This window comes from Pelophylax lessonae (assembly GCF_965119305.1).
Source record: "Pelophylax lessonae genome assembly, chromosome: 10".
NCBI lineage: Eukaryota > Metazoa > Chordata > Amphibia > Anura > Ranidae > Pelophylax > Pelophylax lessonae.
In genome coordinates this window covers 12,053,266-12,068,687 of record NC_138777.1, presented here as the reverse complement: position 1 = coordinate 12,068,687, position 15,422 = coordinate 12,053,266, and the positions used below count along the sequence as shown (strand labels likewise).

Below are 15,422 nucleotides of genomic sequence, written 5' to 3'. Positions count from 1 at the left end.
ACTGGTTTAGGAGAGACATACCTGCGGTACAGCAAAGAGAGTAAAGGGCTGTCCATGATACGGGATGGGGGAAAGGTGTTTAAAGTTTAACATTTGGACTGCCTGCAGCTCCTCCGCATGCTTCCTATTTCGTGGCGAGATGGTGATGGGCTGCGAGCTACCACAAGGAGGCGATATCAGGTCCTTGTTGTGTAGGGTGAAGTTCAGTATCCCCGAACCGGGACTCGGGGAAGAAGCAGCGGAAGAGGACACTGGGGGTGCAGCCTGGCCCAGAACAGACAGAGGGGCCATCGAGCCCGGTGACAACATGAACTTCAGTGGGATGAGTCCTGGAAAGGTAAAACAAAGTAGATTAGTAAAATCCATATTAAAATGTAAAAAAGTATTTTGCAAGGTTTCTATTAATACTCACAATATGTCAATTTTTATAATTTTACAATATTGTAAAAAAAATGAAATCTGGTCCATCTCTCAGATTTTAAACTGGTTTCCAGTGCTGCTCAGCTGCTATGGAAATGCGGTTCACCCCCTAAGCATTGGCGGCACCCAGAAGCTACAGCACTTCATTAGTCTATGGGCACATTGGACTTTTTCTCTTCTGTGTATGCATGGGTATGAATGGGTATGGATGGGTATGGTTTCTAAGCTCTGACAGTGCTCAGTGGAGCCTGAGGTGCTGACGTTGCATCCCAAAATGATGTCCCTAATGAAGCCAACACGTTTCAGGAGTTTGGGAAACCCACCTTCATCAGGGTTTAGGTGTTTTAGGCTGCAGAGAACAAATAGCCACCCAAGGCTTTTATTGAATTTGGCTAGCTTGCTAGTAGACTGCAAGTCCCCCTAAACAAGCTGGCTTCTTTTAACAAATATTACAACAGTGCTGGGCCGACAACACTACTCAGCTGCTATGGAAATGTGGTTCACCCCCTAAGCGTTGGCGGCAGCCAGAAACTACAGCACTTCATTAGTCTATGGGCACATTGGACTTTTTCTCTTCTGTGTATGCATGGGTATGGGTGGGTATGGATTCTAAGCTCTGACAATGCTCAGTGGAGCCTGAGGTGCTGACGTTGCATCCCAAAATGATGTCCCTAATGAAGCCAACACGTTTCAGGAGTTTGAGAAACCCACCTTCATCAGGGTTTAGGTGTTTCAAGCTGCAGAGAACAAATAGCCACCCTAAGCTTTAATTAAATTTGGTTAGCTTGCTAGTAGACTGCAAGTCCCCCTAAACAAGCTGGCTGCTTTTAACAATTATTACAACAGTGCTGGATGGACAACACTACTCAGCTGCTATGGAAATGTGTGAAACTCGTTTTACTTCTTGTTGCATATATATGCGATTTAACATTATTATTTTGGTACAATCCTGCATATAAATATGTACAAAAAAAAACCATTTATGTGCGTAAAAAATGGTTTTGTTATATTCAACAGAATGTGACATTCTCTACTCGTGGTCTTGACGAAGCTACGCATTATAGCGAAACGCGTTGACCAACGGAGGAGACCCAATACACAGACACCTTCTTTGGATCATGTAACCTGTATAAGACTACCACCTGAGAGGTGGTGTTTAGGGGTCACGTTGTAAATTGCAATGTCACATGTGCTGCTTTTAAATTGTTTGTTTGTGAACATTATGTTAGCACAAAGAGATGTACCAATAAAACATTTTGGATATTTTTATAAATACAAAGTCTCGGTCTCATACAATGTGCCAGTAAAGTCCACCAGCTGTAAGACTAGTTCTTACATTTTTTTTTGCTATGGAAATGTGGCCCCACCCCCTAAACCTGGTCTACTGCCAGAAGCAGAGGAAGTGGAATTTCATTCTCCCAGTCAACATGGATTACATGTAATCCTTCAGCTGCTAGCATTAGTAAATAGATAGGAAAGTATATTATTTTACTTGTTTTAAACTGTTTTTTTTTTTTATTTCTTCAGTTACTTCCTGGTTTCCTGTCTAGGCAAATGATGTCATACATCCATACATATGTATGGTTAATAACTGTGATATAAGATATCATCCAAGGACAATGTTATATTGTTTCTCACTCTTAGATGAGGATGCTATATTATCTCACATTTTTTTTTTTTTTTATATAAATCTCTTTATTAAGTTTTAGCATGAAGTTACAGACAGTAGGAATATACAATTCCAAGGAGTAAATGCTGAGAACAAATGTTGGACACATTAAGTAACAAGTGCAAAAACAATAAGTACATTTTCCTCAGGCACTATCAAATGCATGTTCGAGTAAGGTCTCTGGCTTCAGTGTAGTGTTACCCATCAACCACTAGATGTCGCCAAAATCCTAACATAGCAGGCATGCATCCCTCTTTCAAAGTCGAATAATTGTGATATCCGGTCACCCCATGTATGGACACCACATTTGTTCTTTTTTATGTAGTGCATTAAATCTTTTGCAAATGGATCCTGAAGAAGCCCTTCATTAGGGCGAAACGCATCGATCCAAGATCCACATGCACTTATGCTCTTTGGAATTGTAAAAATCACCTGAATTACTGTATCATTCATGTGAATCCCGCTTTTAATCAATATTGTAATAAACTGTTGAAATTTTTAATATTGTAATAGGTTTCTGATACGGTATGTGTGTGTAGACAATTCTTACTATGCACTTAAAAATCCCTACTTGTCCTGTCCAATCTCCAATGATAGGGAACGGGCGGACATCCCTCTTACATGATGTCATACATCCCAGGAGTCTTCAGGAGAGGAGGGGTTTCCTCAGCTAAGCACACTCTCCAGTATGCATACTTGAGCTAAGGGCAGATGGAGAACAGGAAGTAAATGCTACATGAATAATTCGCCCTTACTAGACCAGAAAGGCCAGGGGGTGATTTTCAAAGCGATTTCTCAGCAAAAAAAAAAAAAAAGTAGCGTTTCCGGTCACCCCCATGTATGGACACCACATTTGTTCTTTTTTATGTACTGCATTGAATCTTTTGCAAATGGATCCTGAAGAAGCCCTTCATTAGGGCGAAACACGTCGATCCAAGATCCACATGCACTTATGCTCTTTGGAATTGTAAAAATCACCTGAATTACTGTATCATTCATGTGAATCCCGCTTTTGATCAATTTTGTAATAAACTGTTGAAATTTTTAATATTGTAATAGGTTTCTGATATGGTATGTGTGTGTAGACAATTCTTACTAGGCACTAAAAATCCCCACTTGTCCTGTCCAAACTCTATTGATAGGGAATGAACGGACGTCCCTCTTACATGATGTCATACATCCCAGGAGTCTTCAGGAGAGGAGGGGTTTCCTCAGCTAAGCACACTCTCCAGTATGCATACTTGAGCTAAGGGCAGATGGAGAACAGGAAGTAAATTCTACATGAATCATTTGCCCTTACCAGACCAGAAAGGCCAGGGGGTGATTTTCAAAGCGATTTCTCAGCAAAAAAAAAAAGTAGCGTTTTTGGTTTGTGGTGGTCCAGTGCAGTGAAGATCCGCTTTTAGTGGTCTATAGGCACACTGGACTTTTGCTATCCTGCACAGTGCAGGGGGATGGTCTCTGAGCTCAGTGGAGCCTGAGGTGGTGACATCACTTCCTAAACTGATGTCCGTAAATAAAGCCAACACCTTTCATGGGTTTCGGAAGTCCACCTTCATCAGGGTTTAGGTGTCTTAGGCTGGAGAGTTTCTGGGAGGACAAATAGCCATCCTAGGATTATACAGCATTTGGTTAGACTGCTAGCAGGCTGTCAGACCCCTGGAAACGCGTTGGCTTCTTTTAACAATTACTACAATAAATAAGTTTTATCTGGACTTTGATTATGTCTTTGCAACTTTTCTCCTGAGAACCATTTATGGTCCATCAGACTTTGGAGAACGGTCCATCTAATGCGAGTCTAGCACTCCAGAATCTTACCATCTCAAAAATCAGGAAGATACCCAAAGACCAACTTACAGTTACCAGCGGCAGCTAAGTTATGGATTTCCTACCTGCGACAGGAGAAGCGAATATCTTCTGATCTGTACAGGAAGTGGTGTGATCTTTCCCAGACTCATTGCCGATCTGTGCCAATTGCAAGGGGATTAGATACCCGGAATGGATCATTCTCTGTAGAAAAAAAATAACAAACAGTCGCCACAGGTTAATATGAGGTTACACAGTCTGCAGTAGTCCTGCATTGCCCCTGTGATCTGCTGATTGCGGGTGCAATGCTCTGCAGGCTCCTAGTAAAAAAAAAAACATTTTCTAACAAAAAATACAGATTTTTACTATGTCAGAAATAGGCTTGGTCTTGAAGTTGTTAAACTGGCAAGTAACAAACCTCGGCCAAATCCTCCTGTCCTGAAACTTTAATCCTTTTGGAAGAACCATTGTCATGTTCTGGGAGTTTCCGGGAACACTTGTCATGCGGAGAATCGTTCTCAGCTGGCCCGCCGGATACAAGTATCTTCTTGTCGTCTTCCAATGAGTTCTTCTCACCTTGAGCGGCTTCAGCCATGAGATTCTGAGCAGACAGGACAGCGTGTCCCTGAATACCGTGGGGGGGCTGCAGATAGACAGCGTAGGAGGTCGGGGAGCTGACATGAGGCTGGACGAAGGGCAGAGCCTGGTAAAAAAGAGGACTGGCTGGCTGCAACGGTGCGTTCTGAGGCTTTACCACGACCTTGGCGTTCCCTCTCGACATCTTCATTTTCATCTTCTTTGCATCCCTGTAGTTTAAGAGGAAGGAAGACAATACAGTTACAAACAAACGAACAAACAAACGAACGAACGAACAAACGAAATTGGATTGAGGGTTGAGTGCAGGCGGTTCCTACTCTCCCCTCCTCAGTTTCCTCTGCCCCATCTTTCTATCACTAACCCTGAAGTGACTCCAGTGCAGAACCTGGACTCCCCTCCGCTTTTTCCCCCTTATATGACTTTGACGAACTTTAACCACTTCACCCCCTTTCTGACCAGGCCATTTTTTGCATTATGGCACTGCGTTGCTTTAACTCACAATTGCGCGGTCATGCGATGCTGTACCCAAAAAAAAAAAAAAATGTCCTTTTTTCCCCACAAATAGAGCTCTCTTTTGGTGAAAGCTTTTATTTTTTGCGCTATAAACAAAAAAAGACCAGCAACTTTAAAAAAAAAAAAAAAAAAAATGATATATATATATATATACACACACACACACAGTGGGTACGGAAAGTATTCAGACCCCCTTAAATTTTTCACTCTTTGTTATATTGCAGCCATTTGCTAAAATCATTTAAGTTCATTCTTCTTCCTCATGAATGTACACATAGCACCCCATACTGACAGAAAAACACAGAATTGTTGACATTGTTGCAGATTTATTAAAAAAGAAAAACTGAAATATCACATGGTCCTAAGTATTCAGACCCTTTGCTCAGTATTTAGTAGAAGCCCCCTTTTGATCTAATACAGCCAGGAGTCTTTTTGGGAAAGATGCAACAAGTCTTTCACACCTGGATTTGGGGATCCTCTGCCATTCCTCCTTGCAGATCCTCTCCAGTTCTGTCAGGTTGGATGGTAAACGTTGGTGGACAGCCATTTTTAGGTCTCTCCAGAGATGCTCAATTGGGTTTAAGTCAGGGCTCTGGCTGGGCCATTCAAGAACAGTCACAGAGTTGTTGTGAAGCCACTCCTTCATTATTTTAGCTGTGTGCTTAGGGTCATTGTCTTGTTGGAAGGTAAACCTTCGGCCCAGTCTGAGGTCCAGAGCACTCTGGAGAAGGTTTTTGTCCAGGATATCCCTGTACTTGGCCGCATTCATCTTTCCCTCGATTGCAACCAGTCGTCCTGTCCCTGCAGCTGAAAAACACCCCCACAGCATGATGCTGCCACCACCATGCTTCACTGTTGGGACTGTATTGGACAGGTGATGAGCAGTGCCTGGTTTTCTCCACACATACCGCTTAGAATTAAGGCCAAAAAGTTCTATTTTGGTCTCATCAGACCAGAGAATCTTATTTCTCACCATCTTGGAGTCCTTCAGGTGTTTTTTAGCAAACTCCATGTGGGCTTTCATGTGTCTTACACTGAGGAGAGGCTTCCGTCGGGCCACTCTGCCATAAAGCCCCGACTGGTGGAGGGCTGCAGTGATGGTTGACTTTCTACAACTTTCTCCCATCTCCTGACTGCATCTCTGGAGCTCAGCCACAGTGATCTTTGGGTTCTTCTTTACCTCTCTCACCAAGGCTCTTCTCCCCCGATAGCTCAGTTTGGCCGGACGGCCAGCTCTAGGAAGGGTTCTGGTCGTCCCAAACGTCTTCCATTTGAGGATTATGGAGGCCACTGTGCTCTTAGGAACCTTAAGTGCAGCAGAAATCTTTTTGTAACCTTGGCCAGATCTGTGCCTTGCCACAATTCTGTCTCTGAGCTCTTCAGGCAGTTCCTTTGACCTCATGATTCTCATTTGCTCTGACATGCATTGTGATCTGGAAGGTCTTATATAGACAGGTGTGTGGCTTTCCTAATCAAGTCCAATCAGTATAATCAAACACAGCTGGACTCAAATGAAGGTGTAGAACCATCTCAAGGATGATCAGAAGAAATGGAAAGCACCCGAGTTAAATATATGAGTGTCACAGCAAAGGGTCTGAATACTTAGGACCATGTGATATTTCAGTTTTTCTTTTTTAATAAATCTGCAACAATGTCAACAATTCTGTGTTTTTCTGTCAGTATGGGGTGCTATGTGTACATTCATGAGGAAGAAGAATGAACTTAAATGATTTTAGCAAATGGCTGCAATATAACAAAGAGTGAAAAATTTAAGGGGGTCTGAATACTTTCCGTACCCACTGAATATATATATATATATATATATATATATATATATATATATATATATATATATATATATATATACACACATACACACACATATATATATATATATATATATATATATATATATACACATACACACACACACATATACATTATATTTTTTTTTTTTTACTTTCTGCTATAAATTTTCCAATAGAAAAATGTAAATAAATCAAATTTCTTCATAAATTTGTATTTTTGGTAAAAGAAAATCCCAATGAGCGTATATTGATTGGTTTGCACAAAAGTATTTGCATCTACAAAACTATGGCATAGATTTAGTGACCTTCTTATTTATTTTTTTTATATTCTTTTTTTATTAGTAATGGCATTGATCAGTGATTTTTAGCGGGACTGCGACATTGCTGCGGGCAAATCTGACACTAAGTGACACATTTTTTTGTGACCAGCGGCACCAATACAGTGATCAGTGCTAAAAAAAAAACAAAAAAAAAAAAAAAACTGCACTGCCACTGTATAAATGACACTGGAAGCGAAGGGGTTAAGCCCAGGGGGCAATCAAAGGGTTAAACGTGTTCCCTATGAGCGCTTTCTGTGTGGGGAGTTGCTTTGACTAAAGGAAAGCAGAGATCCGTGTTCCTGCAGAGACACGACATCTCCATTTTTCCTCTCTTGCAGACCAACGTTCTGGCTCTCTACGAACAAACAACCACTGGAACCGCTGATTGGCTCCCGCCGTGTCCAATCAAAGCAGGGCTCCGGTGGCGCGCGTGCCACAGAGCCGAAGAAGATCGCGTACAGGTACGCGTTTTTGCACTTAAGGGCCGCCCTGCCGCAGTATATGTACGTGGGGCGGTCCTTAAGCGGTTAAAAAGTCAGTTGGAACCTTGCAAGCGCTCTCCTTAGCTGGTACAGGCTCACTTATACTAGCGGCTGAGGGGCAGTAAAACCCTACAGTTGAGTTGAGTTTACTGCCCCTCAAATCAACTGCACCTTTAGCTGCAAAGGCAGCGCCTGGGGATGTATACAGGACTGCAGCAGGAAATATATCCACTGTTGCTTTTGGCAAGTAAATGAGGCCACCCTGCAAACATCATGCAGCCATGGGTTATGCACACAGTTGCAGCACTCTAGGGGGAGAGTTGGTGACACAAGGCCTCCTCATCACCTGCCAAATGCTGTCTGAAGACCCAAAGCAAGTGTGAACGAGCCCTAACAGGGAGGGGGGGTTCCTGGCCCCCCCTATTGTCGTAAAGAAACACATGGCTCAAAAACTCCACAGGAAGACTGGGGGGGGGGCGGCACACAGGTATTTGACTGGAATCATTCCATTGGATATGAAAAGTGATACACTGAGCCAACATCTTCTGAGACAGACAAAGCAGCTGTCCCTGGGATTACAGCCCGGTCTTGTGTAAGACGCCGGGATCAGTCTGTACCAGAAATGTCACGGCTGCCTCTATGATTAAATCCCCTCTTAACTTCCCTATCCAAAAGCTACTATTCAGTCTTATTAACCACTTGCCTACTGGGCACTTTACTACACTACAATCATGGGCAGCACCGATGAGGCTGCAATCATTGGCAGCACCGATGAGGCTGCAATCACTGGCAGCACCGAGGAGGCTGCAATCACGGGCAGCACCGATGAGGCTGCAATCATGGGCAGCACCGATGAGGCCGCAATCATGGGCAGCACCGAGGAGGCCGCAACCATGGGCAGCACCGAGGAGGCTGCAACCATGGGCAGCACCGAGGAGGCTGCAATCATGGGCAGCACCGAGGAGGCTGCAATCATGGGCAGCACCGAGGAGGCTGCAATCATGGACACTGATTATCAGTTTGAGATGTGTAAAATTACCCCAGATGAAGTCTATGTGGACGAAACGTACGTCAGGTTGGAGTGTGTTTATCCCATGACATTGCACCCTTTAGAGACCATTTGTGATCACAATTGAATTGCCTACTATTTGCATAGAAATTAGGTTTTCTACCTTTTAATAAAGCCCAGTTCTGATATTACACTATGTGGGGACCTTTTGCTTCTCTGGGTATCCGAGAGATTTGAAGAGAAGCTGCCAACCTTTTAATGATGTTGTACCATCAAGATTATTGCCCTTCTGCATGTTTGACTCTTTGTTACCCACAGTAGAGTCCATGATTTCTGGTAAGCGCTACCGACTTCCCTTTATGGTGACATCCTTTTACCTCTGAACACGGATTGTTGTTGTTTTTTTTTTTTTGGATACGGACTTTACGCTTGATTGGATCACTATTTTAAGGACTTTGTACCGTTTCAACATTCTCCATTTTTTTATGTGTATTGGCAGCACATTGTCTGTATTTTTCACGTTATATAGATTAGGTTATATATATTCATTATATATCTTTTGCACAGATTCATACAGTCATGATGAAGCACCTTATGTGTTGGAGCATTCTGACACTTTCTTCATAGCGCTGCACTTGTTTTTTGATTCCACTGATTATCAGTGTACATGTCCCTTTTACAGAAGCCAGTTATCGGCTCCCTTCGCCTCTCCTCATGTTGTCAGCATGAGGAAAGGAATGCGGATAACTAACTTCTGTTCACATCCGTGATCAGCTGGGACTGGACACAGCTGATCAGGTGGTGAAGAGCCGCTGATTGGCTCTTTACCTCAATCTGTGATCAGCAGCGTCCGGAGGACACTGGGATCACAGAGCCCGTGATCATCGGAGGATGTCATAGGATGGCCTCCCAGAACTGGCTTGCTGTGCTGTAATTGTCATTCGGCATATTCCTAAATAAGTCATATTTCAGTGTGGATGTAGCAGTAAACATAGTACCGTATATACTCGAGTATAAGCAGAGTTTTTCGGCATGTTTTTTCATGCTGAAAAAGCCCCCCTCGGCTTATACTCGAGTCACTGTCTTTTTAAAAATGGCGCCGCCCGGCGCCGACGTGTCACTGCGCATGTGCCGCATGCCCGGGAATAGCCGAACGTGTACGGGCTTTCCCGAGCATCAGCGGCGCATTTGTGGTGACGTATTGGCGCCGGGATTTTTAAATCGAAGGCGCCTCACCGACAGGTAAGGGAGACTCCTCCGTAGCCCCTGCATTTCCTCATGCAGTGCTGCGGGCATGGTACAGGACATTCTCCTGTACCATGCCCGCAGCACTGCATCTCCTGCGCCATGCCTGTACATACTGTGCCATGCCTGTACATACTGTGCCATGCCTATACCATCACCTGTGCCATGCCTATAACATCTCCTGTACCATGACCTGTGCCATGCCTGTATCATGACCTGTGCCATGCCTGTACCATGACCTGTGCCATGCCTGTACCATGACCTGCGCCAACTCCTGTACCATGCCTGCAGTCCCTGTTTTGTGTCTCGCAGTGGTCCAGTAGCTGCTGCATTTCCCGCCCTAGGCTTATACTCGAGTCAATAAGTTTTCCCACTTTGTGGTAAAATTAGGGGCCTCAGCTTCTATTCGGGTCGACTTATACTTGAGTATATACGGTAATAACATTCAATTACCACAACAGCATAATTTTGACACAAACTTTTGGGCGTTTGGTAGTGGAGCACAATCACAAACAACCTTGCAGCAAAATAAAAAAACAACATACTTTGTCTGGTCGAGCTGCTCTTTACAGATTGCTGAGAGTTGAGCCATCTTGCTGGGGATGGAGAGATCACTGGAATCTGTTAAGGAGAAGACAAAATTGTACTTTTAGTTGAAAATAAATTATTCACAGATCGTGAATTGGCAACAGTGTAAGGCTACATTCTCACGGGGGATTTGGCCCGGAGTGCATTGCAGCAGAAAGAATTTCCAGATTCCTGCTGCTGCTGAGGGCGGCTAGCTGCAACCGCTGAGCCCATTCACTATTAGGGATGTAACGATATTGACGATATCGCGATAACATATCGTCGTGGTCGTCTCGATATCGCCGTGGTCGTGTCTCGATATCGTCGTGGTTGGGTTACAATATTAAAAGGACAGGTGTCCGTCAAAAAGCAAGAGGAATAAACACAGTCCCGCGGAACAAATCATTGTTAACTACATAGACCAGAGTTTAAGGATTTTTTTTACTGTTTTTTATTTTCTTGCAATGTAGATATTTTGATCTTTCTGATGAAAAACGTGAACATAAGCTAAATGATAGGTCAGTGTTTTTTTTAAAGGCTTTTTGACTGACTATTTTATTTAAGTTTAAGTTATGTTCCTAAATACCAGTTTTAAAAGGCTGCCTTTATTTGCCTTGCACATTTAAACCTGACTTAACTTGATCTTTGTTTGCACTTAAAGGGAATTGCCTATTGTTTGTTTACAATTGTTCTAGCTGCTTCTTAACTTGAACAGTGCACAGAAGAATCAGTTATGCAACCAAATATTACTATACAGAATATTGATGTTCCTGACTACAACTTGCACTTTAAAAGCACTATGTGATCAGTGTTTTATGTTGTCATGGATCCATAAATACAACAATAAATTGCCTGTTGACTGGCAAAAGCAGAATAAATGTCGGTATTTTTTCGCTATTATCTTCACAAACACTATCATGAGCTATTTAACAATACCGTGAGCTTTTCCACAATATCGCAATAAATATCGTACCGTGAGCTCAATATCGAAATTGTATCGTACCGTGAGATTTTGATATCGTTACATCCCTATTCACTATAGTGACAAGCCACCAGCGACTGCAGCTATTCTGCAGTGATTGCTTCTGGACGAAGATTCCTGCTGCTGCAAATCGGCCCTTGCCAATGTAACCAATGAGCTCACTGGATTTCTGGAAGGATCTATAGCAGGGATCTCTAAACTACGGCCCTCCAGTTGTTGCGGAACTACACATCCCATGAGGCATTGTAAAACTCCGACATTCACAGACATGACTAGGCATGATGGGAATTGTAGTTCCTGAACAACTGGGAGGGCCATAGTTTGGAGACCCCTGATCTATAGGATATTTGCAAAATATACCCAAATACTTTAACCACTTGCCGACCCCCTCCTGTATATTTACTGCGGCACGCAGCCGCTTACAGGCAAAGTGACATAGTACTACGTCGCTTGCCAAAGAGCCAAAATAGGGCCTGGTCTTTGAGCAGGCAAATCTTCCATGGCTGAAGTGGTTAAATGGTTTGGTTTAACAAAAAAGGAGAAAGGCTGGTGCTATGGACATCGGCTAAAACATTGTTTATTCTAGTATAGGAACAACAGTCAAATAAAAATCCAACGGGTGTCGGCTATCAGGCCCTAATCATGGCTGAACGACTGCCAATTTATTTTCTAGGGTCTCTGCTTACAAAAAAATGAAAAAATAATAATAATAAAAATAATCATAATAAAAATAATAATTATATTATATATATCGTAATTTTCTAGCAAAAAAATACAGATTTTTAAACTTGTAAGCAACATATGTCAGAAAAAGGCTTAGGCTCCAATTGGTTAAAAGGAGGCAAAAAAAAAAAAAAAAGGTACACACCGCTCTTTACAGGACTGCTGGGTGCAGAGTTGATCTTCCGCCGGTCGTTTTCTATACTCCTGGCCAGTTTGATTAAAGATTGGTGGCGGGTGAAGCTCTGCTTTCCACGGGAGGAAAACAGATTCTTAGCGCAATTCTCCTTAGGAGATCGGAGATCCAGCGCTACAGAGCTGGGTAACGCGTGGCCGGGAGAGGACTCTGAAAAACAAAAACAAAAAAAAAAGGACAAATATGAGTCAGCAAATAAACCGGTTACATAAGGAGAGTGCTGAGGAACTCTGCAACATTGTACAATTTAAAGTGCATCTATGTATCTTCTACATTGTAAGCTCTAACAAGCAGGGCCCTCTGATTCCTCCTGTATTGAATTGTATTGTAACTGTATTGTCTTCCCCCACATTGTAAAGCACTGCCCAAACTGTTGACGCTATATAAATCCTGTATAATATACAGTATATAATAAAAAATGATAATAATCAAAATGTTTTTTTCTTTTAGCTTTGGAAAAAGTATGGAGGGGTTAGATTCTCGGTCGACTTTTGAAAGCTGAAAACCGTAGAAACTGGAAGGCACTAGGCTGAATTAATCTGGAAAAGATCTGGGGAGGCCGGTCTTAATAAAAAATAGGGTGTCCAGATTTGAACATTCACATGTATATTAGTCTAAGTCAGGGTTCCTCCTGAGGTTGCTGGGGGTTCCTTGAGCAATGGGCAATTTCTGCCTCTCAGATAAGTTCCCAATGACACCATTGTTCCTTTTAGCGATCTGTAAGGGGGGTAATTCTTCCCAATGATGACAAGAGTAAGGAGCGCTCTTCCCACTAATATGTCATGAGTTGTAGATTTTAAATTTTTAGCAGGGGTTCCCTGAGACCAGAAATGTATTTCAAGGGTTCCTCTGTGTTGAAAAGGTTGAGAAAGGCTGATCTAATGAGACTGCCAAACAGTCCGAGAGTCAAAAAAACCTCATATTACTATTGGATCGCACGGAACAGCCAATGCGTTTCGAGGGTTCAAAGACCTTCCCCTTCTTCAGGGCTTAAAGTTAAAGGGTAACCCACTAATGAGGAGATTAGGTTTGGTCAAATCTGGAAGTCAACTGTCATTCTTGGGCCAATCAGCTGCAGTTTGGAGAATCCCCACCTAGCAGCTGCAGTAACAAAAATGGGCGGGCATGCGTGTTACATCATTAACCAAAAATCCCCACAATAGGTCAAGGACACTGACCTAATAATGTCTATGTGGTAATATTAGGTCAGTGATAACGGGGAAGTCCTGGCACAGGCCTCTGCCTTCAGGTTAGGAGGGAATCCAAGCTCAAGCCTAGTAAATCACGAGAACTCAAATGGCACAGATTTTATATAGATTTTCTTTTAAATTTTGGATAGAGAAAGGAAGGATTATAACTTTTTTGCCATCTGTGTCCCGTTGGGAAGATTTCCCTTAACTTCCTGTCCCATAGCCAAAGCAGGAAGTGAGAAGAAATCTGCCCAAAGTGAGAGAATCCCTGGTTGTCACAAGAACTAGTGTCCCCATTGGAGGATTTCCCCTCTATCCCTGTTGTGGTGATAACACCCGAAAATCTTGGATTTGCATTCACTTTCGTTCCCAGTGACGATGGTAAACAGGACAAACAGAGAGGGTGAATCTCCTTGACAGGGGCGCAGACAGCAATAAAAACCAGCCAGGGGCTCTAATCCCTCTTCACTCTATCCAAAAAAAAAAAAAAAAGGGGGGGGGGGGTTTGCCTCTAATTATACTTTATTAGCTGTATAGGGAAATCAGTAAAAGCAGATGGGAAATCCCAACTTAAGCTGTCATTGAATACGTAGTAAGGGGAAATCTTCCAATAGGGACTCTTTTTTCAGTGGCTGCCAAGAGAGATTTCTGATCTCCTGATGTGTCTTTCAGGTAAACAGCAGGTTTATCAGACAGGAAACCCAATGGTTAAATGGTTAAATGAAAGAGCACACATGGCCAGCTGGCAACCCTGCTGCCAACTGCAAAGCTCTGGCGTAGCGTTGTCAGTCTGCAATAGGAAGTGCTGTTACTGGCAGGATCAAAGGAAGCAAGAGAGTCACAAATAAATGATTGGTTTGTGAAAACTGTATACAGTAGAGCATGACACCAAATAAAGTGAAGAATACATTTTGGGGTTACACATACTTTAATGTGCCCAGATAGATGAATGCATGAGCTCACCCTGCTGTTCTGTACAAGCATCGGGCCCCGTCCACTGGAACGCTGGTTTCCGCCCCCTTTCCTCCGTCACATGGACTTTCTTTATGAGGCCCAGACTGCTCAGGACGTTGGCTATGTCATATAAACGCCTGATTTTTGCTGCAGCAAAGAGAAAAATACAAATAAGTTGAATGTTTTTAATATAGAATGGATACTTCACCGAGTCTCACCTGAATCTGAACATAACCTCGGTGTAATCTTACAAATGCAACAAATCTTTCTGTGAAAAAACAGGAAAGCAGCATTGAAGTGCTTTAGGATCAGATCCAATGCAGCATGTTCATGAGGTGTCCGGGATCAGATCCCATGCAGCCCGTTCATGAGGTGTCCAGGATCAGATCCCATGCAGCCCCTTCATTATGGGTCCAGGATCAGATCCCATGCAGCCCCTTCATGATGGGACCAGGATCAGATCCAATGCAGCCCGTTCATGAGGTGTCCGGGATCAGATCCCATGCAGCCCGTTCATGAGGTGTCCAGGATCAGATCCCATGCAGCCCCTTCATGATGGGTCCAGGATCAGATCCCATGCAGCCCCTTCACTATGGGTCCAGGATCAGATCCCATGCAGCCCCTTCACTATGGGTCCAGGATCAGATCCCATGCAGCCCCTTCATGATGGGTCCAGGATCAGATCCCATGCAGCACCTTCATGATGGGTCCAGGATCAGATCCCATGCAGCCCCTTCATGACGGGTCCAGGATCAGATCCCATGCAGCCCCTTCATGACGGGTCCAGGATCAGATCCCATGCAGCCCCTTCATGATGGGTCCAGGATCAGATCCCATGCAGCACCTTCATGATGGGTCCAGGATCAGATCCCATGCAGCCCCTTCATTATGCGCCTAGGATCAGAGCCCGCCCATGCAGACTGTCTATTTAGGTCTAGATCTCA

At 43.4% G+C, this 15,422-nt stretch overlaps 1 protein-coding gene across 1 annotated transcript in view; it reads right to left on the bottom strand.

The window, feature by feature from the left end:
• E2F8 (E2F transcription factor 8) overlaps nt 1–15,422 on the bottom strand; it is a 41,080-nt gene that overhangs the window by 4,293 nt on the left and 21,365 nt on the right. The window contains exons 6-11 of the mRNA XM_082271087.1: nt 14,488–14,625; nt 12,287–12,484; nt 10,415–10,490; nt 4,314–4,701; nt 3,982–4,099; nt 22–329 (exon numbers count right to left, since the gene is read on the bottom strand). Of these exons, the coding sequence (XP_082127213.1) occupies nt 22–329; nt 3,982–4,099; nt 4,314–4,701; nt 10,415–10,490; nt 12,287–12,484; nt 14,488–14,625 (1,226 nt within the window). The remainder of the gene's footprint in view (nt 1–21; nt 330–3,981; nt 4,100–4,313; nt 4,702–10,414; nt 10,491–12,286; nt 12,485–14,487; nt 14,626–15,422) is intronic.